This window comes from Gekko japonicus, unplaced genomic scaffold (genome assembly GCF_001447785.1).
Source record: "Gekko japonicus isolate JY-2015 unplaced genomic scaffold, Gekko_japonicus_V1.1 scaffold1137, whole genome shotgun sequence".
Taxonomy (NCBI): Eukaryota; Metazoa; Chordata; class Lepidosauria; order Squamata; family Gekkonidae; genus Gekko; species Gekko japonicus.
Genome location: NW_015175393.1, coordinates 132,855 through 157,600, shown reverse-complemented (window position 1 = coordinate 157,600; position 24,746 = coordinate 132,855). Strand labels below are relative to the sequence as shown.

General features: G+C 47.7%; 1 protein-coding gene across 1 annotated transcript in view; it reads right to left on the bottom strand.

The window, feature by feature from the left end:
- Window positions 1-24,746, bottom strand: part of LDB3 (LIM domain binding 3) — a gene marked incomplete at its 5' end in the record, with an annotated part of 167,514 nt that overhangs the window by 35,787 nt on the left and 106,981 nt on the right. Inside the window, 2 exons of the mRNA XM_015425655.1 lie at window positions 8,476-8,615; window positions 16,615-16,662. Coding sequence (XP_015281141.1) covers window positions 8,476-8,615; window positions 16,615-16,662 — 188 coding nt within the window. The remainder of the gene's footprint in view (window positions 1-8,475; window positions 8,616-16,614; window positions 16,663-24,746) is intronic.

Below are 24,746 nucleotides of genomic sequence, written 5' to 3'. Positions count from 1 at the left end.
CTCCCTCTATGCTGCGGAGTCCTGTGAGCAAAAATTCTGCTTTGGGAGCTGCTGGCATTAAAGTCGTGAGCGAGCGATTTGGCTGCTGCGTAAATCAGTTTGCTCTTGAGCCATCCCTTCCTGAGCGAAGGCAAAGATGTGTGAGCCGGAAGCTAAAAAATTGTGAGCTAGCTCACACTCACTCAGCTTAGAGGGAGCACTGCTGACTACAATACCACACTGGCTTGCCACACTGTGTTACTGGATAGGGACACTATGGGCACGATCACACGCACAATTAGCCGTGCCATAGGCACGAATGCTGGGTAGATTTAAGGGGCACGATCAGACACAAACAGCTGCCCAGCGTCCCGCACCCGTCGGCAACCCGTTTTGCTCCGCCGCAGAAGCGGAGTAAAAAGACACTGGGGAAAGTCCAGTAGCAAACGGATTGCTACGGGCCACAAACAGACTTTCCCCTGTGCAGGGGTCATTTCCTGCAGGAGCGCACAGGAGCGGAGCTCTGGCAGTAAAGAGCCCAGGGGGCGGGCCCATGCAACAAGCCCCACCCCCTGCTCCCAGCAGCCCTCAGTCAGAGCAAGAAGCAGCCAGGTAAGCTGCAGAGCCCCCTCCCCCGGCCCAAAACAGTCCAGTGGCACCTTTAAGACCAAGCTTTATTCAGGTACAAGCTCTCCCTCCTCTGCGAGGACAGATCTACACCTTCTCCCCCCCCCCATAGCTAGCAATCCAAAACAGTCCAGTGGTGCCTTCTGACACACTTCCAATGATGTCAGGGGGTGTGATATATGCAAATAAGTTATGCTAATGAGCTCCTGCACCTCCTTTTCTACGAAATGACCCCTGCCCCTGTGTGTGATTGCTCCAGCGCGCTCTCATGGCGTTCGGATGATCTGATCAGGCCATCCCGGCTCCACACTGTTGTTTTCCCCCCCTTCTCAGTATGCACATCATCGCATACTGCCGTAGGAGGAGATGTGATTCATCGATCCTCCGTTTAAGCGAATCGAAAACGGCAAAACCCCCCACAAAATCCGACTCACCCGCGGTTGCATCTGATCACGCAGTGGCAGGCTATGCCCACAGCTTCAAAGAACTGTGTGATCGCGCAACTGCGGGTCAATTTCTGTGAGAATATGAACAACTCCCGTGAGGCATGCCCAGGACGACTTCAAGTTCTCACCGGGGGATCGGCAAGCAGTGCACAGAGTGTGCTGAGTCTGCATGAGTCTGCTGAGAAAATGAACTTGGCTACATTTGGGCAAGATAGGAGAGCTTCAGCGTAAAGAACATTCTGTTAAGAACATACTGTGATATTAGTTAGAGGCTTCTATTGTAACGTTTTCACTGTACCGTGTGTGAGCCTGTTTGTTTCTAATAAAGCACTGCTGACTTCCAGTTCGGGGGATCAGATCAGAGGTACAGAGAGACACAGAACAGCTTGGGACAGAGAGAGAGCTGAGCTTTGTCAGAGAGCTTGTACAGATCTGCTGTGTTGTGTCATTTATTGAACCCTCAAACGGCAAATTTCCTCCGGGGTAAATAGCCTCGCTTCCCCCGCGCGTTATCTCGCGCGTGTGACTGCAACCTACGGCAGGTTTTATTGGCAGGAAGGAGACACGATGAGATGACAAAGAGTTTTTAGTGGGGAGGGAAGCTTTGATGTTGGGGGTCAAAGAGCTCCTCTTGGAGACATTCATATTTTGAGTAAGAAAAGCATTTCTGTGATTACTTTTAAGCCTCGTAATAGGTAGAAGTTACAGGTACTCCTGAGGAATAATCCGCAGGCAGTCTGAAAAACGGGGAAGCAGGGTACGGCCCACCTCCTGTCCTCCCTAACAGGCACCCCTGTTTGCTGGAGAGAGGAGACGGCTACAGCTGGAGAAACAGGTCCCTTCATCTTGATCCCTAGTTTAGATGGTTTACAGTGGGAGATCAGACAACTTCATGGAGGGTCACTGGTAATCAGCCACAATGACAAAGTGGAAGCTCCACGTTCAGGGGCAGTATATCCAGGGTTCATTTCGTAGGAAAAAAGGTGCAGGAGCTCATTAGCATAACATTAGCATAACTTATTTGCATATGCCACACCCCCTGACATCACTGGAAGTGTGTCAGAAGGCAACACCCACCGCTCAGGCCCCACTGGACTGTTTTGGATTGCTAGCTATTGGGCGGGGGGACGTGCAGATCTGCCCTCACAGAGGAGGGAGCGCTTGTACCTGAACAAAACTTGGTCTTTGTCACGACAGGTCCAGTGGGGCAAGGCAGAGAGGGGGAGTTCACAGTCCAGTCCAAGTGTCAAGCCAGAGAGAGAGCAAAACAATCAGAGCAAAAGTCCCAACACACAAAACCAAGCCGTAGTCAGAGCGTTACCGAGAGTCAGAGTCCAGGTAGGCAAGCGTCGAAGTCAGGGTGCAGAGCCGAAGATCAAGAGCCAGGGGGTCGTCAAAACGTGGTCTGGAGTCAGAAACTAGGAAGTCAGTCAGGAGCCGGATACCAGGAACAGAGTCAGAGGTGCAGAGCTTCTGGTATGAAGGACGAGTTTGCCAGCACGATTTGCCAGCAGTCAGCGACCTATTCAAATAGCTCACTGGGTTGTTAACTCATTAGTGCCTCATTAGCACTGCCTCGCAAAGTCCTTGATACTGCTAGAACTCTGGGCTTATTGATCTCCAAACGCACAAGCGTGCCTCTTTGCATCTGGTTGCCAAGTCCCGGCGTCTCCAATCCCTCAACCGGTCGACAGGTGGTGGAGAATTGGGTGGCGTGCTGCTGGGGCCAGGCACTGCCTGATCGGTTTCAGGTGCAGGTTGTTCTGGAGGCTGGTGCTCATCCTTTCCAGCACTTAGGTTTGACAAAGACTCCCGTGCCTCCGATGGTGTTAAAGGCACAGAGTCCTCAGTTTCAGAGCTCCCAGGTGCCGGGTCGGGGGCAGGCATGACAGTGCCACTGGACAGTTTTGGATTGCTAGCTATGTGGGGGGGAACACGCAGATCTGCCCTCACAGAGGAGGGAGAGCTTGGACCTGAAGGTGGGCCGAGGGGGGGGCTCTGCAACTTACCTGGCTGCTTCTTGCTCTGACTGAGGGCTGCTGGGAGCAGGGGGTGGGGCTTGTTGCATGTGCCCGCCCCCTGGGCTCCTTACTGCTGGAGCTCCACTCCTGTGCGCTCCCGCAGGAAATGACCCCTAAGTATATCCCTCGTGGGGAGCAGCCACAGGGGGGAGGCTTTGACCTCTACGTCTCCGCTGTATACCTTCCAGGGGGCTACTGTGGAACAGAGGCTGCTGGATCAGCTGGACCACTGGTATGATTCAGTTGGGCTCTTCTTATTTCCTGTTTCACTGAGGAGAGATATCTTGACCAGGCTACTCTGCTCTTGAAAGAGGGCTTCCAGGATCAGCATTTGTTTGAGGCAGGAATCCCGTCCCCGGTGTCCAGAACTGTATTCCCCAACCCCCTCAAATTTATAACGTTCTTCAAGAAAATCCCACACTGTGGAATGCGATACTATGTACTCTTGGTTCCTGGTTAATTTTTTTCTGTCTTGAGAATGGCATCGGTATGGACCGTGACAAAATGCCTTCGTTTTCCCGGTATTCCAAGGGCCCAGTGCTTGGCTACATCAGAACGGGCATCAGGAACATTCCTGGATGGCACTCTTGGAGAAGGTCCTACTGGGCTGCGCCCATTTCACCTTGGCTCAGCAGGTCTTATTTCTTGCTTTGAGCACCAGTTCCCATGCCCCTCTTCGAGCATGTGTAGAGGAATCATTTGTTTGAAATCGGTTCCAATGTCAGGTTCTCTTTCTTTGTGAGAAGCATGCTTAGCCTCTGTGTGTGTGTGTGTGTGTTAATTGTGTGTGTGTGTGTTAAGCGCCCCCAAGTCACTTCCGACTTATGGCAACCCTACATATGCAACAGAATGGGATGTTAGAGTGGGTGGTCCCACTTAAGGCTATAACTAAAAGGCAAAGGTTTCCCTTGCTTGAGAGCCAGTCGAATCCGACTCTAGGGGGTGGTGCTCACCTCCGTTTCCAAGCCGAAGAGCCAGAGCTGTCCGAAGACGTTTCTGTGGTCATGTGGCTGGCATGTGTAAATGCTGAGGCGCACGAAACGCTGTTACCTTCCCACCGAAGCGGTACCTATTTATCTACTTGCAGTTTCTTGCTTTCGAACTGCTCAGTTGGCAGGAGCTGGGGCCAGAGACGGGAGCTCACTCCGTCACACGGCACACTCGGGTCTCGAACTGCTGAACTACCAACCTTCTGGTCTGCAGCTCAACTTCTGAGCCGCCGCAGGTATAACTGGGGATACCCCTTTTTTTTTAATACACTCCAGCTTCTTAAAAAAAAATTCCTGTGAGTTAAAAAAGACCCTTAGCACATCAGTGGGAAAGTTTCTATCCCAGCTCATTCCCAGTTGCATTAGCCGCAAGGGAGATCCCCCCCCCCGAATGCTGGGAGCATCAGTGGTACAGTCCACTCTACTGTCTCAAGATTCTCCCACCTTGTGGGAGAGCCAGTTTGGTGTAGTGGTTAGAAGCACGGACTCTAATCTGGGAGAACTGGGTTAGATTCCCCACTCCTCCACATGCAGCTGCTGGTGTGACCTTGGGTCAGTCATAAGCTCTCTCAGAGCTGTTCTCTCAAGGGCAGTTCTCGAGAGAGCTCTCTCAGCCCCACCCACCTCACAGGGTGTCTGCTGTGGGGAAGGGAAGGGAAAGGAGTTTGTAAGCCGCTCTGAGACTCCGAGTGAAGGGCGGGGTATAAATCCAATCTCTTCTCTCTCTTGTTTGGCTGCATGTGTGAGCCAGGCGATATGCAACTGGGTGAAGAACCCTCTTGTGCTTTGAGGTGGTACAGTCCCTTCCCAGGACTGCACCTTGTGAATTGCCTGCATGCTTCCTGGGGGACAGACTGCTTCTCAGGCTTTGAGAACCTGGAAGAAAGAACTAAGTACGTTCCTGCCACCTAGTGACGTCAATGAGAATCTCCAGCCCAAGACATTGAATTAATTTCTGGAGGGGAAGAACAGAATCTTGTTCCAAAATCGCACACAAAAGAAGGCTCTCTTCCCCTCTTCAAACGGAAAGATTCGAAGCAGTTTACGAACACTGTATAGTTTCTCGCTGACATTTGGTACAACCCTGGCAACGATCGGAAACATCTTCGTAACAGGATGGGGCGGGCACAATTAGGAGAGGGCTGCAGGGAATCTTATAGATGGGGAAGGTCCATGAGAGAGACCTTGCTTTTTAAACCCATGCCCAAACTGGCAGGCACTGAAAGGTCTCGAATGCATGCTGGCACAAGCTGCTCGCAAATATCGGCAGCAGAGAATAGTGCACAGGTTTAAGTGCTGGCCTTCTGGATTTTGAGAATCAGGCGGAAGGGAAGCCAGACGCTCCCCGGGGCGTACCTCCATTAAACACCTTTTCACCCAACACAACAGCACCCTTTAAAATGCAGCGGGATCACAGCAGGGCAACCAGCCTGGGGGGCTCACGCGCACCCTGGGGATCTTGTTAGACTCTAAAGTGCTCCTAAGGAGCTGCGGTGGCTCAAGTGATTAAGACGCTGAATTGCAGGCTATGGAAGGTCGGTAGTTCAGCAGTTCGAGACCCGGGTGCCGCATGACGGGGTGAGCTCCCGTCTCTCGTTCCAGCTCCTGCCAACCTAGCAGCTCGAAAGCAAGAAATTGCAAGTAGATAAATAGGTACCGCTTCGGTGGGAAGGGAACAGCGTTCTGTGCGCCTTGGTGTTTAGTCATGCCGGCCACATGACCACGGAAACGTCTTCGGACAGCGCTGGCTCTTCGGCTTGGAAACGGAGATGAGCACCGCAACCCTAGAGTCGGACTCGACTGGCTTTCGAGCAAGGGAGACCTTTACTTTTTAAGGTGCTCCTGGACTTGAACCGAGCTCTTCTGCTCTAGACCGACATGGCGGCCCACCCCCCACCCCAAAACTATCCCTATGGTGGAAGAAATACGGGAGAGAGATGCAAATAAACAAATGGAGGAAGCGGCAGTCGATCCCAGCCTTCTGACCAGTGAAAATAAAAAGTGGCAATTTCAGTGGCCCGTCCCCATTTGCCTCGAGAATGCTATTTACATACTGCAGCACGATTCCATTAGAAGAAGAAGAGGAGGAGGAGGAGGAGGAGGAGGAGGAGTACCCCACCCTTCACTCAGAGTCTCAGAGCAACTTACAGACTCCTTTCCCTTCCCCTCCCCACAACAGACACCCTGTGAGGTAGGTGGGGCCGAGAGAGCTCTTTCCAGAACTGTCCTTGAGAAAACAGCTCTGGCAGAAATATGGCTTGCCCAAGGAGGGGGAGGAGTGGGGAATCAAACCCGGTTCTCCCAGATTAGAGTCCCCGCAATTAACCACTACACCAAACTGGTTCATACCTGGTTCAAACTGGTATACCTAAGACCTGCGTTTTTCAAACACCCATTTGTCATGTACACGTGTTCTGTTTCTAGAGGCAAACACTGCCCAAAAAGCTTTACCAGAGAGCAGTTGTGACATTTTCCACTCACTTGGACCCTCAGGCAGAACAAGAGCCCCTAGGTTTTTTTGTTCACAGTGAAGCACAAAGGTTCCCAACCTCCAGGGAGTGGCTGGAGGTTTCATGGAATTATCAGTGGTCTCCAGACGACAGAGATAAGTTCCCCTGGAGACAATGGTTGCTTTGGAAGTTTTGCTGAATGGCATTATGCCCTACTGGGGTCCTGACCCTCCCCAAAGCCCACCCTTCCCAAGCTTCACCCCCCCCAAATCTCCAGGTATTTCCCTACCGAGGGTTGGCAACTCTAGCTAAGCAGTAAAAAGGTAAAGGTAAAGGTCTCCCTTGCTCGAAAGCCAGTCGAATCCGACTCTAGGGTTGCGGTGCTCATCGTTTCCAAGCCGAAGAGCCAGCGCTGTCCAAAGACATTTCCATGGTCCTGTGGCCGGCATGACTAAACGCCAAGGCGCACGGAACGCTGTTACCTTCCCACTGGAGCGGTACCTATTTATCTACTTGCAATTTCTTGCTTTCAAACTGCTAGGTTGGCAGGAGCTGGAACTAAAGATGGGAGCTCACTCCGTCATGCGGCACACTCGGGTCTCGAACTGCTGAACTACCGACCTTCCACAGCCTGCAGTTCAGCCTCTCAACCACTTGAGCCACCGCAGCTCCCATTGGGATAAGGGGAAGCAGGCAGTTTTGAAACACGTGCATGCAGCCAAACAAGGCTGTAAGGAAGGATACACATATCATTGAATACTGGTGGTAGCGAGTGCCATCAAGGCACAGCGACTCATCATCGCTGCCCTGCAGGGCTTTCACGGCAAAAGGCAGAGGAGGCTTCCCACCGCTTGCCTCTGCGTCGTAACCGGTGCTCCCTCTAAGCTGTGGAGCCCTGTGAGCAAAAATCCTACTTTGTGAGCTCCTGGCATTAAAGCCTGTGAGCGAGCGAGCGATTCCACTACTACATAAATGAGTTTGCTCCGGAGCCCTCCCTTCCGGAGCGAAGACCAAAATGTGTGACCCGGGGGTTAAAGAACTGTGAGCTGGCTCGCACTCACTCCGCTTAGAGGGAACACTGGTCGTGATGACCCTGGACTTCCCTGGTGGTCTCCCATCCGAGTCTTAACCGGAGTTGCCCCTGTTTAATTCCTTAGATCGGATGAGACTGGGCAAGCCCAGGTCACTGGATGTTGCACCAAAGGTAATCATTCGCCTTTTGGAGTTTCCTGCACGGACAGGAGGGGAGCGGTGGCACAGGGGATTTATCCTCTGGTTAAACATCTGAGCTGAACAGGACTGCTGCCAGTTCGAGCCCCGCGCTGGTGTGAGCTACCAGCCTTGTCCCCAGCTCGCTGTCCACCCAGCGGTTCGAAAGCTTCGGAGAGTAGATGAAATGGGTACCACTCCTTAGAGAGGGTGGGCACACTAAACCCCCCATGGGGGAGGTGTTAGCCGGCGAACGGAAGGTCCGCGCGTAAGATCAAAAGCCGAGAGAGATCTACTCAGCATCAAAAAAGCCTGCAATGGGCCATTCCGGCCAGACGGTGGCAGTGGTGCGCTGTGACTGTGAAAATGCTGACAACATCAAGCAACGCGGAGTGAGAATGCTGCTGGAACACGTCTGAAGCTTACAGCTGATCAAACTTCCCGTCGACTGCGAAATGTGTGTGATTTAAAAAGATATATGTTGTCACCCCTATAATTGTTAGTCCCGTGTGAATACATGAGTAACTGTAAATCGCTCAGAGCCGGCAGCTCTGCAAGGATTGAACAATCAATAAATTGAAAGATGATGATGATGATGATGATTATTATTATTATTAAAATTAAACAACGACAACATTGTCATATACAACAACATGTGGATTTGGCTTTGTACTCCATTTAGACATATATATATTTTTGTCTCTGCTCCTGGGCGTGGCCAAGGGCAGTCTCTCGGAGCCTGTAGTCCTCTTACCTGGCTGATAGACAGAAGGCCTTATGCTGGCGGTGGTGACCATCCTGGGTTTCGGAGCGGGAGCTGGAGCGTCGCTGTGGCCTGGGTAGGGAGCTGGGCCGTGGGAAGCTGGCGCGGAGGTGTAAGACTGGCCTGGACCTCTAAAACCAAAGCAGAGCGATGAGCAAACCACACACAACAGCAGCAGGTGAACAAAAACAGCAGAAGAACGGGTGGGGGCTTCTGCCGATCGTAACGGGGATACCATCCGAAAGCTCCACGGGAAAAAGCAAAATCCGGCCCACATGCGTTCTTCTAGGTACTTACGTTTTAAAGGCTGGTTTACATACCAAAGAGCTTAATAAAGGAGAAAGAGGACTGTTATGGTTGCAGTTGGCAATCTATGAGGCACCGAATTACCGAAGATCAGAGTATTCTTTGGCACAGGAAAGCCGAACACCTCCCCACCCCCCCATCTTTCCAGGCAGAAAGTGAGATCCCAGAAACACGAACAAGGGTTCATTTGCTTGGTGACTGTTCACAGCTTGGTCAATGATATCAACGGGAGGAAAATCACATCTGGCATACGGGGGGGAAGACAGCGACTTACAACAGTTACAAGAGATTGTCGAAGGCTTTCATGGCCAGAATTCATTCGCTGCTGTAGATTTTCCGGGTTGTATGGCTGTGGTCTTGGCACTGTAGGACCTGACGCTTCGCCAGTGGCATCCTCCGAGGTAGAACACAGAAAGACAGAGTATTCTCTGACACAGAGAGTACTCTATCTTTCTCTGTTATACCTCTGAGGACGCCAGTCACAGCTACTGGCGAAACGTCAGGTCCTACAATGCCAAGACCACGGCCATACAGCCCGGAAAATCTACAGCAGCCAAAGTTACAAGAAAGTTTACGAAAACTCATTTCAACCGAACTCTCATCAGTGGGAGAAGGCAAATCCATTAAAGAAGGGAAATGATCTAGAGCAGCGGTTGATTTCCTGGTGGCAGCATGAATGCGCGGACGCCTCCAGCAACTACATCCTGCCTCTTCCCCACTCCGTAAATTAGCTGGCTTCCTCCATAAGGAAAAGAATGATGTTCCCCGTGAAGAATCCTCTCCTTTTGCACTGGGAGGGACACCCTGCAGGTCCGAAGGAGCGCCCTGTTGATGTCTTGGGGCTGGGTGACACCAGCAATTGCTCCTTCCTGCCTGTGCTCTCTATGGGATGATCAGGAGCAGGGCTATTTTTGGGCAGGAACGCACAGGAACGGCGTTCCGGCTGGCTCCCGAGTTGGCCACGCCCAGGAGGAACTCATTAGCATAACAGGCCACACCCAACAGCAGAAACTCATTAGGATTGGCTACATTAGGGGTGTGTGGCCTAACATGCAAAGGAGTCCCTGCTACAAAAAAAGGCCCTGGGTTTTGACAACAAACAAGGTAAACAGAATAAGAAGCAAAAGGTGGGTGTGGCTGGATGACCACACTTCTGGCAACAGGGGGCTGCGGCCTAATATGCTAATGAGCTGTGGTGTCAGGGTGTGGCCTATTATGCTAATGAGTTTCTGGTGTTGGGTGTGGCATATTATGCTAATGAGTTCCTGCTGGGCTTTTTCTACAAAAAGAGCCCTGATCGGGAGGGTGTATGGAACCAATTGCTGGGCTGGATTCAATGCTATGGTTACCCCTTGATCATCCCCGATCAAGAGTAAAGATGTTAATTTTCAAACAGTCAGCATCAGAAGGAAACCCGAACTAACTAGTCGATAGTCAAGTATTCCACGTTCTTTCTTAGCATGTAGCTTTACGACTGAGTGAATACATAAAGGCCCTGTTTAAATAACTCAGGGCGATTCTTTGTTTACAGAGACAAAGATGACCCTGTGACGTTTAAAAGCAGCCCGTGAGGTCCAGCGCTCGAAAATCTATAAAGCATTCCCAGAGCATCTTAGACCATCATGAACTGGTAACAAGGCAGGCAGGAAGTCTATAGAAACGTGTATGCACTCAGGACACAGTTTCGAAATGATAGGCTGGCATTTGAAAACATTTTAGGAACGAAAGCTTGGATCCTACGCAAGGCAAGCGGAACACAGTCTTCTAGTTGCCCCAAAATTGTGTTCTGTTTGTCAGGGAACCCCCAGGAAATCATGGGGTCAAAGTGAGGAGGCTAGACTGAGAAGGAGGAATCAGCAAAAATCCCCCCCCCCCCTCTTTCTCAGGCAGCAGTGCCTACCACAAGTGGAAAGGGCACAAAATCCTAGCCTAAGGGCTTGTCTTGAGTTCCTCAACACATGGCACACACTGTTTATCCGTGATGATTTCCAGCCAAGGGGTCTGTAAATTGAGTGGACTGAGGGCTCTTCCACATTCTCATTTTCATTGCCTGTGTCTATTGCTTTTGGTTTCTTAAAACATTTTCTTTTCTGCATATGTTTTGCTCCCCCTAGTGGTCAATTCGGTATTACATTGCTGTATGTCGAGCATATCTCCCTGCAGATTTAAACTGCAGGTTTTTATGCCTGACATACAGCAACGTAATATCACATCAACCACTAGAGCAGGGGTGTCAAACATGCAGCCCGGGGGGCGGATCAGGCCCCCGGAGAGCTTCTTATCAGGCCCGCAGTGGAACTGGCTGTCTTCTGCTTCTCCTTCCAGTTCTGCTGCTGCTGCATCATCGTAGGTTTGCAGCTTACAGATACACACCTGAACAGCATACTCAAGACTGCAACAGCACAGACATTTTGATGCAGTAATTCAGAGCAAGAGGTGTCAGTTATCAGACACTGTTAACTAAACAAAATATTGCAAGAGTGCTAATGTTTTAAGCATGTTTTTATTTTAATGGGGAAAAAACTTTCTGTTTGTGTCCTTTATAAAGTTTATATCTCCGCTACCTGGCATTACATTTTATGACACACATGGTTCGGCCCAACAAGGTCTCATTTATGTCAGATCTGGCCCTCATAACAAATGAGCTTGACACCCCTGGACTAGAGGGAGCAAAACGTGCAGGGGGGGGGAGGAGGAAAACCCAATAAGGACACACAAGCAATGAACTGAGAATGTGAAGAAGCCCTGAGTGAATACTCTGGGTTTTTTATGCTCTAGGTTTTTATTGGTTGGGTTTTTAATGGTTTGTCAATTTGTATGATGTTATGTTTTGATGGGTTTTCTTAATTTTTGCAAGCTGGCTTGAGCTGGCCTCTGAAGAGTGGTCAGAATCACTTTCTAAATAAATAATCCTAAACGATATTGACACCCAATGTAGAACAGTACTGTGAAATAGGCTATCGGTTCCGAGTCTGTGCGTGACATCTGCATGTACAGAACCAACTCAACACGTGGCACTTGCAAGTGCAAATCCACCCAGATTGATTCAAATCTACAATCGGGGCGGGGGTTTACCCGTTTTTGGGGCCCTGAATCTGCCGCCACTCAGCTGGCCGGTTGGGGAGCCCCACCCCGAGCAGCCCCACCTGTGCCGATGTGCCCGGCGCAATGATGTCACCTGTGGGTGACATCATAGTGGTGGATACATGCTTTGCGTGCACGCCAAAGACTCCAGGACAGCAGGCTGGAGCCCCCTGCTGGCAACAGGTAGGCTGGCAACCAATGTTCCCTCTAAGCTGTGGAGTCTTGTGAGTGAAAATTCTACTTTGTGAGCTACTGGCATCAAAGTTGTGAGCGAGCGATTTGGCTGCTGCATCAATTAGTTTGCTCTGGAGCCCTCCTTCCTGAGCTAAGACAAAAGACTGTGAGCTGGAGGCTAAAAAACTGTGAGCTAGCTCACACTAACTCAGCTTAGAGGGAACCCTACTGGCAACCCTAGTCTGGGAGCCGTGCTGGCCCCAGTGGTGGCAGTGGAGGTGCCTGGGAGCCATGCTCGGACCAGCGGTAGTGATGCAACCCGAGAACTGTGCTGGGCCAGGCAGAAGTGCCGCTCAGAAGCCGTGCTGGGCCTGGATAGAAAGTGGGGGGGAAGGGAATTCCCTCCCCCAAGTCTCACAGGCCAACACTTGTACCCTTTCAAAGTCCATTCAAGTCAATGGGGCTTAGAAGGGTGTAACTCTGCTGCTGTCAGTTTGCCGAGTCCATTCTAGTGACAAATGTCTTCTAAAAGAACTGGAATCATTCTGAATGTACAATAGGCAGTATGAAACATGGAATCCAGTCATGTTTGAGGCCACGGCCATAAAAATAAATGCCTATTTTGGGCTTTGGGGAGGGCTTCCAGCTACTGAGCCGTAGCAAACCTCTGTGTGCAAAGGATGATGTTTCCTTGCATTCTTCTCCACTGCTGAAACTCCTTCAAAGCCCCCCAGAAGATCATTTCTGGGGTCACAGGATCTGTGCAGAGGAATAGCCACGTGGGTTGGGTGGTGGGCTGAAACGAGGAGTGCCAACTGGTGTAGAAAACGTTCCTCCTCCCTCTTCTGCCGGCACAGCTCAACTCAGGGGAGGGACCAATGCTCCCTCTAAGCCGTGGAGTCCTGTGAGCAGAAATTCTACTTTGTGAGCGACTGGCATTTAAGTTGAGAGCAGCTGCATAAACTAGTCTGCTCTGGAGCCTTCCTTCCAGAGCAGAGACAAAACATGTGTGAGCCGGAGGCTAAAAAGCTGCGAGCCAACTCAGCTTAGAGGGAACACTGGGAGGGGCCGATTCCATCCCCCTGCCCCTCCTCGCTGCGGTCTGTTGACCCTCACGGCTGATCCTCCACACAGATCCCATGATGATCCCAGGAACAGTCTTCCCAGGGTCAGAAAGCCCAGTAGCAATGAAGAGGAATGTGGGAAAACTCCAGGTGCCTCCTGTACATGACAGAAAGAATACAGCCCCGTGCTTTTATGTGTTTGCATGGACTGCTCTGTTGGGCGTACCTGTTTACTGTCTCATCTGTCTTTATTTGTTACTGGGCTCTTCTGCATAAGAACATCAGAGAAGCCAATGCTGGATCAGGCCAAAGGCCCATCCAGTCCAACACTCTGTTGCACAATGGCTGAAAATACCAGGTAAACAAATATGAAGCCAGCCGTCATGATAGTCTGACCCGCAATCAACAGTCATAAGACTTATAAGAATTGCTGTACACGTATTGTGCTCTGAAGCATGACAATATGATACACAACTTCATAGAATTTATAAACCAAGGCACAACGTCGTCTTAAGCATATCACAATTCAGATAGGACGCTGATCTCAATTAACACGCAGTGTTTTTTTTTCTGGATCCTGAAAAAAAAACACTGCGTGTTAATTGAGATCAGCGTCCTATCTGAATCGTGATATGCTTAAGACTTGTTGTCTAACTTTTATGAAAATGAGAACTTTGGCACCTCTATAATATTTCCTGAAGAAGATTCATTTTTTGAAACGTTGGTAAATAATCCAGAGACGACGTTGTACCTTGGTTTATAAATTCTATTAAGTTGTGTATCATATTGTCATGCTTCAGAGCACAATACATGTACAGCAATTCTTATAAGTCTTATGACTGTTGATTGCGGGTCAGACTATCACAACTGCTGGCTTCATATTTGTTTATCTGTTCTAGTCGTGTGTCTCCAGATTTTTTTGAAAATACCAGGTGCCATCAGGAGGTCCAGCAGTGGGGCCAGGACACTAGAAGCCCCCCAATGTTGCCCCCCTCCCTCAGGCACCAAGAATATAGAGCATCACTTGCCCCAGACTGAGAGTTCCTATTCTCATTTTCGGCACTTGGGTGTCCCTATTGCTTTGTTTCTTTCTTTTTTCTTTTCCGCATATGTTCCCCTCCCTCTCAAGGCTGATTCTATATTAGATGAAGAAGAAGAGTAGTTTTTAATACCCTTGCCTTTCTCTACCCCCAAGGAGTCTCAAAGCCACTTACAATCACATTCCCTACTCCTCCGCACAACGGTCACCTTGTGAGGTATTTAGTTATTTATTTTTGAATTTATACCCCGCCCTCCCCGAAGGCTCAGGGCAGCTCACAGGGGGCAAAAATGCCCAAGTTAAAACATTAAAACAGTACAGAATAGGTGGGGCTGAAAGAGTTCTAGCCCAAAGATCTACCAGAAGACTTCATGTGGAGGAGTGGGGAATCAAACCTGGTTCTCCAGATTAGAGTCTGCGCACTCTTGACTACTACACCTCTTAAAAGTGCAGAGAAATATGCCAGACACACAGTGATGTAATACTGAATCGACCCCTGAGCCTAGAGGGAGCGAAACATGTGCAGAAAAGGAACCTCCCCCCCCCAAAGCAACAAAAAATGAGGATGTGGAAGAGCCAACTGTTGATTCAGTTTTTATGGGTTTTTTAAAAATTGGTTTTGCTGTTTCAATGTAATATTGGTTGTGTTGTTATCATGGTGAGATGACTTGGGCCCTGTTAGGGAGGGAAAGACTGGCTACAAATACTTTAATTAGCAAATCAAAGTATTAGTTGGCTAGCACATTTTCCCCTTAAAATACTATGCTACGGGCTCTTTTTGTAGCAGGAACTCCTTTGCATATTAAGCGACACACCCCTATTGTAGCCAATCCTCCAAGAGCTTAGAGTAGCCCCTGCAAGAAGAGCTCTGTAAGCTCTTGGAGGATTGGCTACATTAGGGGTGTGTCGCCTAATATGCAAACGAGTCCCTGCTACAAAAAGAGCCCTGCGGCAAGCCACCAGCCGACACAGAACTCTAGTGATAGTAAGAGTGACTGTAGTGAGTTTGAGTTTAATGGACCAAGATTCTCCAGTTGAACTTTCTCCATTCACCCCATTAGAGACTTCTAGTACTGACTCTATTGCTTTTACAGCAGACGACTTTGAACCTTTTTTCTAACCATTTTCATTTATTTGTGGGTTTCATTTTGTTGTAAACATTTTTTTTCAGATGTGTATAAGCAAGATTACTCGGAGGGATACTTAGCTAATCTAAATGATGAAGCATTGTTAGGTGGTTTTGTAATCTTGGTATGTTTTCGCGCTATTTCTTGTGCAGCTAAATGTATTCCTTCTCCATTTTCCTTTGGAATCCAAATAGTCTCTAACTCCACAGCTGCTATCTAATGGCTTCTTGTAGCCAATGTTGTTTGGGTCCTTTTAAACCCAAAAATGGGGGATTGTGGTAAGAAATATTAGAAATATAGAAGGTTTTGGGTTTAAAATGAACCAAAATAGTATACATATTTGTCTCTGCCCTTGCTAGGCCTGTTTGAATCAAAGCCCATTATTCTTTTGCAAGCCTTTTCTTCCCAGGAGGATCTCTTTCTTGGTCACACACGCAAGGATGTAACGCATTCTATTCCCAGGAAAATCACAGATGCGAGACTTGCCAATACCCCAATTTCCTAGGCAATAAATTATGTGACCATTTAGGAAATTGGCAGACTCCAATCCATAGCTTTCATCTCTCTGATAACATCAAAGCACAGTTTATTTCCCATGATTGGGAAACACCAGGAGTAAACAATGACTCTGTATTGACCTTATGGAATGTGAACTCTTGTTACATGAGACCAAGGAAGGGAAACCAATTTCCTAAAAGACAATTTAAAGTTCTAAGTGTCAAAGTTTAACTGCAATCCAATTAATAAGGAGACCCTTTGATCTTGGGTATAAATATGGGTCAGTTACAACAGACCTCAGCTGACTCCGATAGGGAATTAAAATTTACTTAAGAAAATCCCAAAAGGGATAGGGGAGGAAGTCCAAACTGCACAGAAACAAAACCCTCCAGTACCACAGTTCAGATAACAAAATGGATAACATCCAGCAAGGCAGTTTAAAAGAAAGAATGCAGATTAGGATGTATAAGGATGAAGGCTCCTGGAAGAAGGGGGGAAAGCACTTTGTAAATGAAGATTTTAGCAAAGCTGGGTCAGTCGTGGAAGGGGATCAGTTGTCATTTTTTTTTCTGTAAAAAAGAAAACAGGGTGGGGAAGAAGAGCGCTCGGGAATCGATGATGGTTTCAAAGAAGGGCTCAAAAGGATCAAAAACAACCAGAGTTACACCTGTGCGAGGGAACAGCTAATCCAAACGACAAACAAGCCTGAAAACTATTAGTTGTCAGAACAGAAGAAGAAAAACCAGTGACAATGTTATTTAGGTTAATGCTTTACTAATCATCACGTAGCAAATGGGAAGGAGCCTGTGAACTGTGAGCATGAAGAAGCACTCTGTACCTCCTCTTAGCCTGGTGGGTGATGGAAGTGGAAGGATTCCGTCTGGGGCTAAAAAAAGACAAAAGTTGTTGGTGGGGTTTTTTTGTTTTTTTTAAACTGCAAAAGAAAATTCGTCAGAACTTTGGATGGGCGAACTGGCAAGTGCATCACACAACGCTTCCAAATCAAAACGTGTACCGTGTTTGTTTGTTTACTGTATATGTATGATTTAAGTATATGAGAAGAATGTCCACTTTCCAGAGGCAAACATTTCATTAATGTTAACACTTACCTGCTGTACTCAAAGCAGGAATCCAAGAAAGCCTGGGAAGAAAGTTTTTTTAGCTCACACGACTAGTCAATCCTCAGGGTCAGGATTTTTATTATTAGCATTTGATATTCTCAGAAGAAGCACTGCTTTGGAACTGTGTTTGCACGAGGAGACACATAGGGATGCTCAGCCAGGATGCTAAATGTTAAATTTGCTCTGGGGTGAATCCTCTGACATCACGCTGATGCGGAAACCCAGAGAGCTCAGAAAATGGTGGTTTGACAGGGGGAAGGAGCCATATTCCTACACCCGGGGAAATGTAAAATGTCTTGGCCCACCAAAGCCTCATGGTAGATGTCATGTGTGAGATTTGCAAGGCAGGACAATTATCCAAGACATCGCATGGCCTCCGGGCATGCAGCAAGGCCACTAGGGCAACAGCTTCTTTTCCATCTGGATCTGAAAAGGTGCTTGTAGAGGATACAGATGCAAGCAGTGCTGGCAGATCTTCCTTTGGAAACGATGCCTGTCTCTTTAGAAGGCCTGGAGACAGAAGGCGGTCACTGCACTGCCTCCCCAGAGATTCCACACAATAGGGGGGGGCTTCCATTCCATCAGATGAGGCTGTGTGATCCACCAGGGGGACACACACACACACACACACACACACACACCTGGCAGTCCTACATCCAGGCTGTCTACAGTTGTAAGGAGGATGCCTGCACATCCTCCGACAATTTACTCCAGTTCATAATATGGAACTCATACCTGATGTATCCCTCCAGTTTTAATCTAGAAATCCCTTATATCAGAAGCATAAGAAGCACTGGTCTGTTCACTTCAGCGTAGATTTTTTTTGGGCAAGGCCCTGGGGCATCCGTGCGCTCACAGTCCTTGCCATGTCCATTAGGTGCTTCTGAATTCACTGCTGGAACTATCGCCAGATGTCTGTCCAGTTAGTACATTAGCATACCGCTCTTTCTCTAAGATGCTCAGCACAGCACAGATGGTTCCTCCTTGCCTGTTGCATCTTCACAGCAACCCTGTGAGGTAGGTTATGCAAAAAGTCTCTGTGTGTGTGTGTTGTCTACGGTCACCCAGTGAGCTCCTGCGAGAGTGGGGATTTGAATTCGGATCCCAGGTCCTACTCCGACACACTCGTCATTATGCTACCAGCAGTGCAGTCCTAAACAGACTTACACCCTTCTGTTCCACTGAAAATGTGCTTAGAAGAGTGTAACTCTGTTTAGGATTGCACCAGTGGTAATTGCTTCAAGTACAGCGGCTCCAGAGGAAAGCATTTAAGGGACAGAGATATTTGTTAACGAAACGAACCCTCTTACAAGGGTCCCCGCTTCCAAACTGCTGATCAGGAGTGCCCCCACTTAATTTAAGGGAGTCTCCAGTTATCAGGAACCCCAGACTGTTTGCTGAGGTCGAGGGCAGAGATTTTTCTTTTTTTAAAGCAAACCGATTCTCCTTGGTTTTGATAGATGGTATCTAAACTAAGTTTTCCTCCTCCACTGAAATGTCTATCTGAAATTCAGGCAACACACAATACAGCACACAGTCTAATATAGCCAGGAACAACAAAACAACTGTGAGCTGAAATACCCGCAAGTATAAATGTACAAAAAGAGACTTCAATAAAGTGAAAAGAAACATATAATTAGCAATATCAGTAACAAATATTACATATGGGAATGAAGAATCCACACAATCCATGAAGGGAAACAGTCAAGTCCAGAGAAGATATCCAACACTTTTCCTAGGTAGTTTATAGTGTTTCCTGGTCCTTCCTCAGGAACAAAGAACTATAGAAGTACAAAATTGTAAAAGTATAAAATACAGCAATGCTTTATAACAATATAGCTTCTAAACATGTTGGTAAGATACATGAGACTCTGTGTAACAGTGATTATATATTGTTATTAAGCATCATTCCCATATGTAATATTTGTTACTGATATTGCTAATTATATGTTTCTTTTCACTTTATTGAAGTCTCTTTTTGTACATTTATACTTGCAGGTATTTCAGCTCACAGTTGTTTTGTTGTTCCTGGCTATCTGAAATTCAGGACCTAGAACAGGCCTCCATAATTCCCTTTTTCTAATGTCCTCCGGTGACGTCATCCAGAGGCGCGCGGAGCCAGAAGGACACAGTCGGGCCGAGGAGGACGCCGCCGGTAAACCATTCGCCTGTCTGCCTAAAAGCACCAGAACATCTCAGCTGGGAAAAAGGGAGCCGAGCCGAAAAAAGAATGACACCAAGCCTCCACCAGGGTGCCGGTAGGCAGCCCCTTGCATTGAATTGATGTGGCCGTAGTTAGGTTCAAATATGTGACTAGCACCCAAAAATGTAAACCGCCCAGAGACCCCTACGGGGGTTAGGGCGGTATATCAAGTTGAAACAATAAATAAATATAAATATGATGTGTTTCATTTGCAGCCATCTTTTGCCCGCTCTCGACTGTCTTTTCCCATCCTGTTACACACATGAAAGCAAATGGATGATGCAAAGGAGCACACAGTATTACCTTTGGCAAGAGGAAGAGATGGGAGCAGCCGGAGGGAAGTTCGTCGGAAGGGCGGTGCTGTGAGCGGCGGCGGCAGCAACAGCAGGCTGATGGGCTGAAGCAGGCGATGCGGCCAGAGAGGCGCAGCTGGTAGACACGGGTGCATGCTCAACAGGGGTACTGATTAAAGTTAATAAGACAAGGTGCGTCTTTAAAAGCCGTACATTATCACAAGGTCAAAACCACGTGTTATAGACAAAAAAAACCCAGGGAGGCAAACAAAATTAGGTTTAGCACTCGAAGCGCCCATTTAAAGCACAAAGATATTCGATATTAAGCCGCAACGATATGGCTGCGGTTCGAGGTTAAGATTAAATTAATTCCGCTTCTCAGTGCCAGGATCCGTGGCCAGATTTCTCTACACAATTGTGTGCGCAAGAAACAACTCTGTGACTAAAGGTTTTTGTGAACTGATGGTGCCCCTGGCACCTCGGCGACCATCTCTGAGTTCACAACTGCTGGGGTGGGGTGGGGTGGGGGACACACACAAAAACAAGGCAGCAGTGATCACAGACACCAGCTCAGGCCACAGGACCGTCTGAGCTCTAGAAAACCCACACCAAGGGTTTCCAGTGTCGGTGCGTGCCTGACTGCACCACTGCCTGCGGGAGACGGGAGCGCAACACCAGGCATATGTTGGCGTCGGATCGCTCCTGTTTGCCGCGCTTCCAATCCGGCCCACTCCCAGCCCAAAATGGCTCGTATGAACAGGGCCTCAGTCTCTGAATTCATTGCCTCAAGGCAAACCAAATGTTAAGGAATTGGCTACTGGCTGTGAGGCATTTGGAAGCTTTTTTTGCAGATAGTCTTGTCGCTCTGCCAGGATCTCCCAACCACATTTGATACAATAATGGAACTGGAAGCCCCTTGTCCATCTTCTGGTCCGATGTTGGATCACTTCAATCGGCTCTCCCAGGAAGAAGTTGACAAGATTCTGGTAGCTGTGAAGCCCACCACTTGCCCACATGGTTTGAAGATCACCGCTTTAGCCCACCAGCGATGCCAAAGGGCTCTCGCAACCCCAGAAACACAAATAAACCCCTTGCTGTCTCTTCATAAACATTGCTGTTTGTTTGCTCTGAATCAGCTACCCTAACACAAACCTGACTTTCTAAAATGCCACACATAATCACACCCTACTTTGCAATGGCTGTCAGTATTCCGCTTAAAGCTCAAAACAGACCTCAGTTTTTCATTATTCCATTCCTTGAGGATTGATCCCTATAGTCAATATGCACATTAAAACACACACACACACAAAAACAAAACAACAACAACAGCGACAGAAATCCAGGTCATCTGTCTGTGGAACCCTTCCAGATGCCAACATTATTAATAGCTACGAACAAAATTAATAGTTACTAATAATAAATTTGTTAGCTTTTAAGGTGCCACAAAACTGTTATTTTAGCCACAGCGGATTACCCTTGTTGGATTATGAACTAATATTATTAATGATGACTATTATTAATTGTTTCACATTGCAGGAGAAATCGGCTCATTAAGTAAGATGAAGAAGTGAAATGGTCCAGCAAGCCAATTCTTACTTTCTCACGATGCCACCGCCTTTAAAGCTGCACATGAATTCCGTAAGATTACCGCAGAAGCTGGTCATTTTGGATCTGGGGGTTTGAGCCTCTGTCAGTGGTACCTGTCTTCCCCCAGGCAGCAATGTGTGTACAAAGGATAGTGCAGCATGCTCCATAAGCGCCCCCCCCCGAGTCTTGCACAAGAAGGTAAATTAAAATGCAAGAGTTCCAGCAGCAATATCAAACAACTAGGCAAACCCCCTTCTAGGTGTCACTTGATACTTCACACGGCGAAGGGTATTGGTTAGCATTTGCCGCGATAAACAGCAGTGAATAAGAAACGCCTGTCTACAGTCGTACAGGGAATAAGAGACCCGGGGTAAACTGGACCTTCTTAAAGGTGGATCCCTATATCCCTGTGCACCTACCCATGTGCATCTCCGCACTCTGCAGTGTATAAAGCTGCAAATGCTGTATGTGTGGTTGTTGTGTCCACGGACCGCCACTGGGCGCCCGCGATACAGCGGAGTTTGAGTCCGGAGAACAATGGGGACCAGGCTCCTGCACCCTGCCTCTACGGGAACCAATGGGACATTGGCGGGAGGTTTGAATGGGCCAATGGGAGGTTCCCCAGACTGTATATAAACGGCGGGTCGGCCGTTGGTGGGTGTGCGTGTTGTGTACTAGTAAAGTGTGCAGTGTATCATGCGTGCCTCAGCAATTCTTCCATGCGGCTAACCCACTACACAACATGTGAATCACCCCTCGCTTCTGTAGAAGGGAATCCCTTTTTAAATTTTTTATTGAGTTTTAAACATACATACAGTAAATAAAAAAGGTATATACACAAAAAATGGAATTAAGAAAGAAAAAAGGGGAGGGAAGAATAAAAGAAAAGAAAAAAGGGAATATGTTTCGATTTACATCTATGTCTAGTACAACTTAATTCTCTATTCCTTCTCTGGTCATGGAGCAGCACCAGTCTAAAGGTTATCTGCCATTCTTTTAGCTAAGAGAGAATTCTGGGCATCGTGAAGACCAGGGTGCATGCAACATCTGCATTCATCGCACCTTCACACTTATTCCACTGTTTCACCTCCGGGCGAGTGACTGTTCAAAGTGAAACAACGTGCCTTTGTTTGAACACTGAAATCACATCAACATTCTTTTCATTCAAAATTAAGGAAAAGAGTACATGCAGATAAAGTCCAGTATTTAAATAGGAAACTGCTCTACAGTGCAGTCCCTGTGCAGAATTATTCACCGTCTTAAATCACTGAAATCAAAGAGCTTAGACTGGAGTCTCACGGCATGGGGTTGTGCCATTACAGTGCAGCTGTGAGCAGAGTTACTCCCTACTAAACCCATTGACTTTGATGGACTTAGGTCCCTGCCACACGGCAGAAAAAAACCCGGGCAAAGTGCGGATAATCAGAGCCGCACCAAAATAGAGACGCCGCAGCGCCGTTGCTCCCCAGCACGATCAGATGCCGGGGAGGAAGCCACGGTCGGGAGAGGGAGGCTGCCGAACTGCGCACGTCTGAGCATGCGCAGTTCGGCCAGGAGCCGGGGATGCGCCGGCGGAAGGACGCACCGGCGATCCCACGGCCGGCCTTGATGCGGACTTGCCAGAAGAACCACCTCGGTAGGTGGTTTATTTTTGCCGCGGCGTTTTGGGCGGAAGGGCCGGATCGGGGAAGGGGGCGCGCCGCTTCCCAGATGTTGCGGTGGGATCGCGCCCATTTGCTTCGCCCCCGATCTGTCCCTCTCCCGGCCCAAAACCTCTCGTGTGACCGGGGCCTTAGAAGGGCATAACTCTGTCTAGGATAATCCTATTAGTGTCCTTGAAATCGTTCAGGAACCTCTGCACATTAAGTGGTCCCCCCCCCCCCCGAAATCTAATCGTGTAGCAATTAGTTGAAATCTCACTGAAAAATTTTACTTTTGCTCAAGAAGCATTTATTCTAGTCTCTAAAGCAGTACCAATAAGCTATTCATAACTATGAATAAACAAATTTAAACCAAGATTACTCTACAACTTGGTCGTTGGCTAAGGAGAGTATTTGCTTCTTTATGTCTCTTTATGCGTTATCCCAAGCTCGCCTTCAAGAAGAGTCAGAGCTACAAGGACCACAGGGGTAAACAATATTGATGAAGCAGAATATCAACTGTATAGAAGGTCTGCTATTATACTTAAGCCTGAAAGGGTAATAATGGTGGGGGAAATGAACTAAGAAGTAGATAGAAATGAGAAGGTTGGTGGTGGTGAGAAGAACTAGACAGAGAAGAGAAATATAATAAAATAACACCAACTAATCCTTCCACTGGGGCGGATCCTATCCCTATGCTACCACTCCTCTGAGCAAAGTATATTCCTTTATTTATTTATTAACATATTTATACCCCACCTTTTCTTTTGGCTGAAATTTGAGGTCTTTCTCCCGTCTAAAGAGCCCTCCTCCAACTTAAGCAGCAATGCCACTGGAGGAAGAGCCACTTAAGTTGGACGAAGACTACTTAGAGGATGGTTGGATCCACCCCGATATTTCTTAAAGATGGCCCTTCAGGAGATTACAGCACTGATATAGATATACAGTACACTGCATCTCAGCATATCAATTTTGTTTCTTTGTAAAATGATCTATGCAGAAGAAATGAATGATTCATGAAAAATTAATGGAAAAGGCTACAGAAGTGAGTCCTTGATTTACCAATTCTCCTTTCTAAGTTTTGCATACAGGGCAATCTTCCCCACTCCCCCCATTAAATGTACAGTGGTATTGTTCATAAATGTCCACTGTTTACAGTCTAGATCTTGTGGAGATCTAAATTCCAATGTCTTTGAAATGAACACAGGTTCGCTGAAGGTATGAAACCAAAAAGAGAATTCAGACTCCAGTACCCTTATAACTAGGTGAACATCACAAAACAGAATCAGAGACTATAAGTATTAGGGTTTTCTACGGTTTCCAGTAAACAACAATATAACCAGTGTAAACCTTCCCTTCATGTGACATGAATTACTATCGATGGCATCATTTCCAATGGAGCATCAGATACTGTACACAACACATAACACCTTACATACCAAACCTAAAACTTACTGGCCTCAAAGAGCAGCTTCATCTTATATAATCAAAAACCTACATAAATTTAGGGCTGGGCCATTGGGCATTTATTTATTTCCTTGTTTGCTTTTGTGCATGGTCTGCTTCACAGAGACACGTCCATCGTCTGACGCCTGCAACATCAACCGATGTTCTGCGTGTGTGAATTACCCACTAGACGCCCAACGCCAATTCTGAATTTTCAAATTGCCAAATATTCCCTCAATGCAATATTTTTTGGAGTTAGTTTTACATGAGCAGGAACCACTGAGTCACACGGGGGGGGGGGGGGGGTGAGGGAAAATCACCTGATCATCCTTCCAATTCCATCACCTTTTACTGAATACCATATTTGCAAGGGGATATTAGGAGGAAATCTAAGTTTCTAAAACACGCAGCAACATGGTAGCGTTACACAGATGAAATGCAGAAAGTCACGACTGCTTGGCAACTCTGATGCTTTCTTACCAGATGTTACACCGTCCAGCAGATGTTAAGAGAGTGACAAGGATTCAAAAACTCTTATTAACGCACACAACCACACACAAGCTTTTAAACAATTAAGTAACAAACACAAAATGACTGATGAGATTCTGGCTCTTTCCAGAAGGACCCTTTTGTGAGAGATGTGATTATTCTTCTTTAGGAAATGCACAAATGTTCCATTT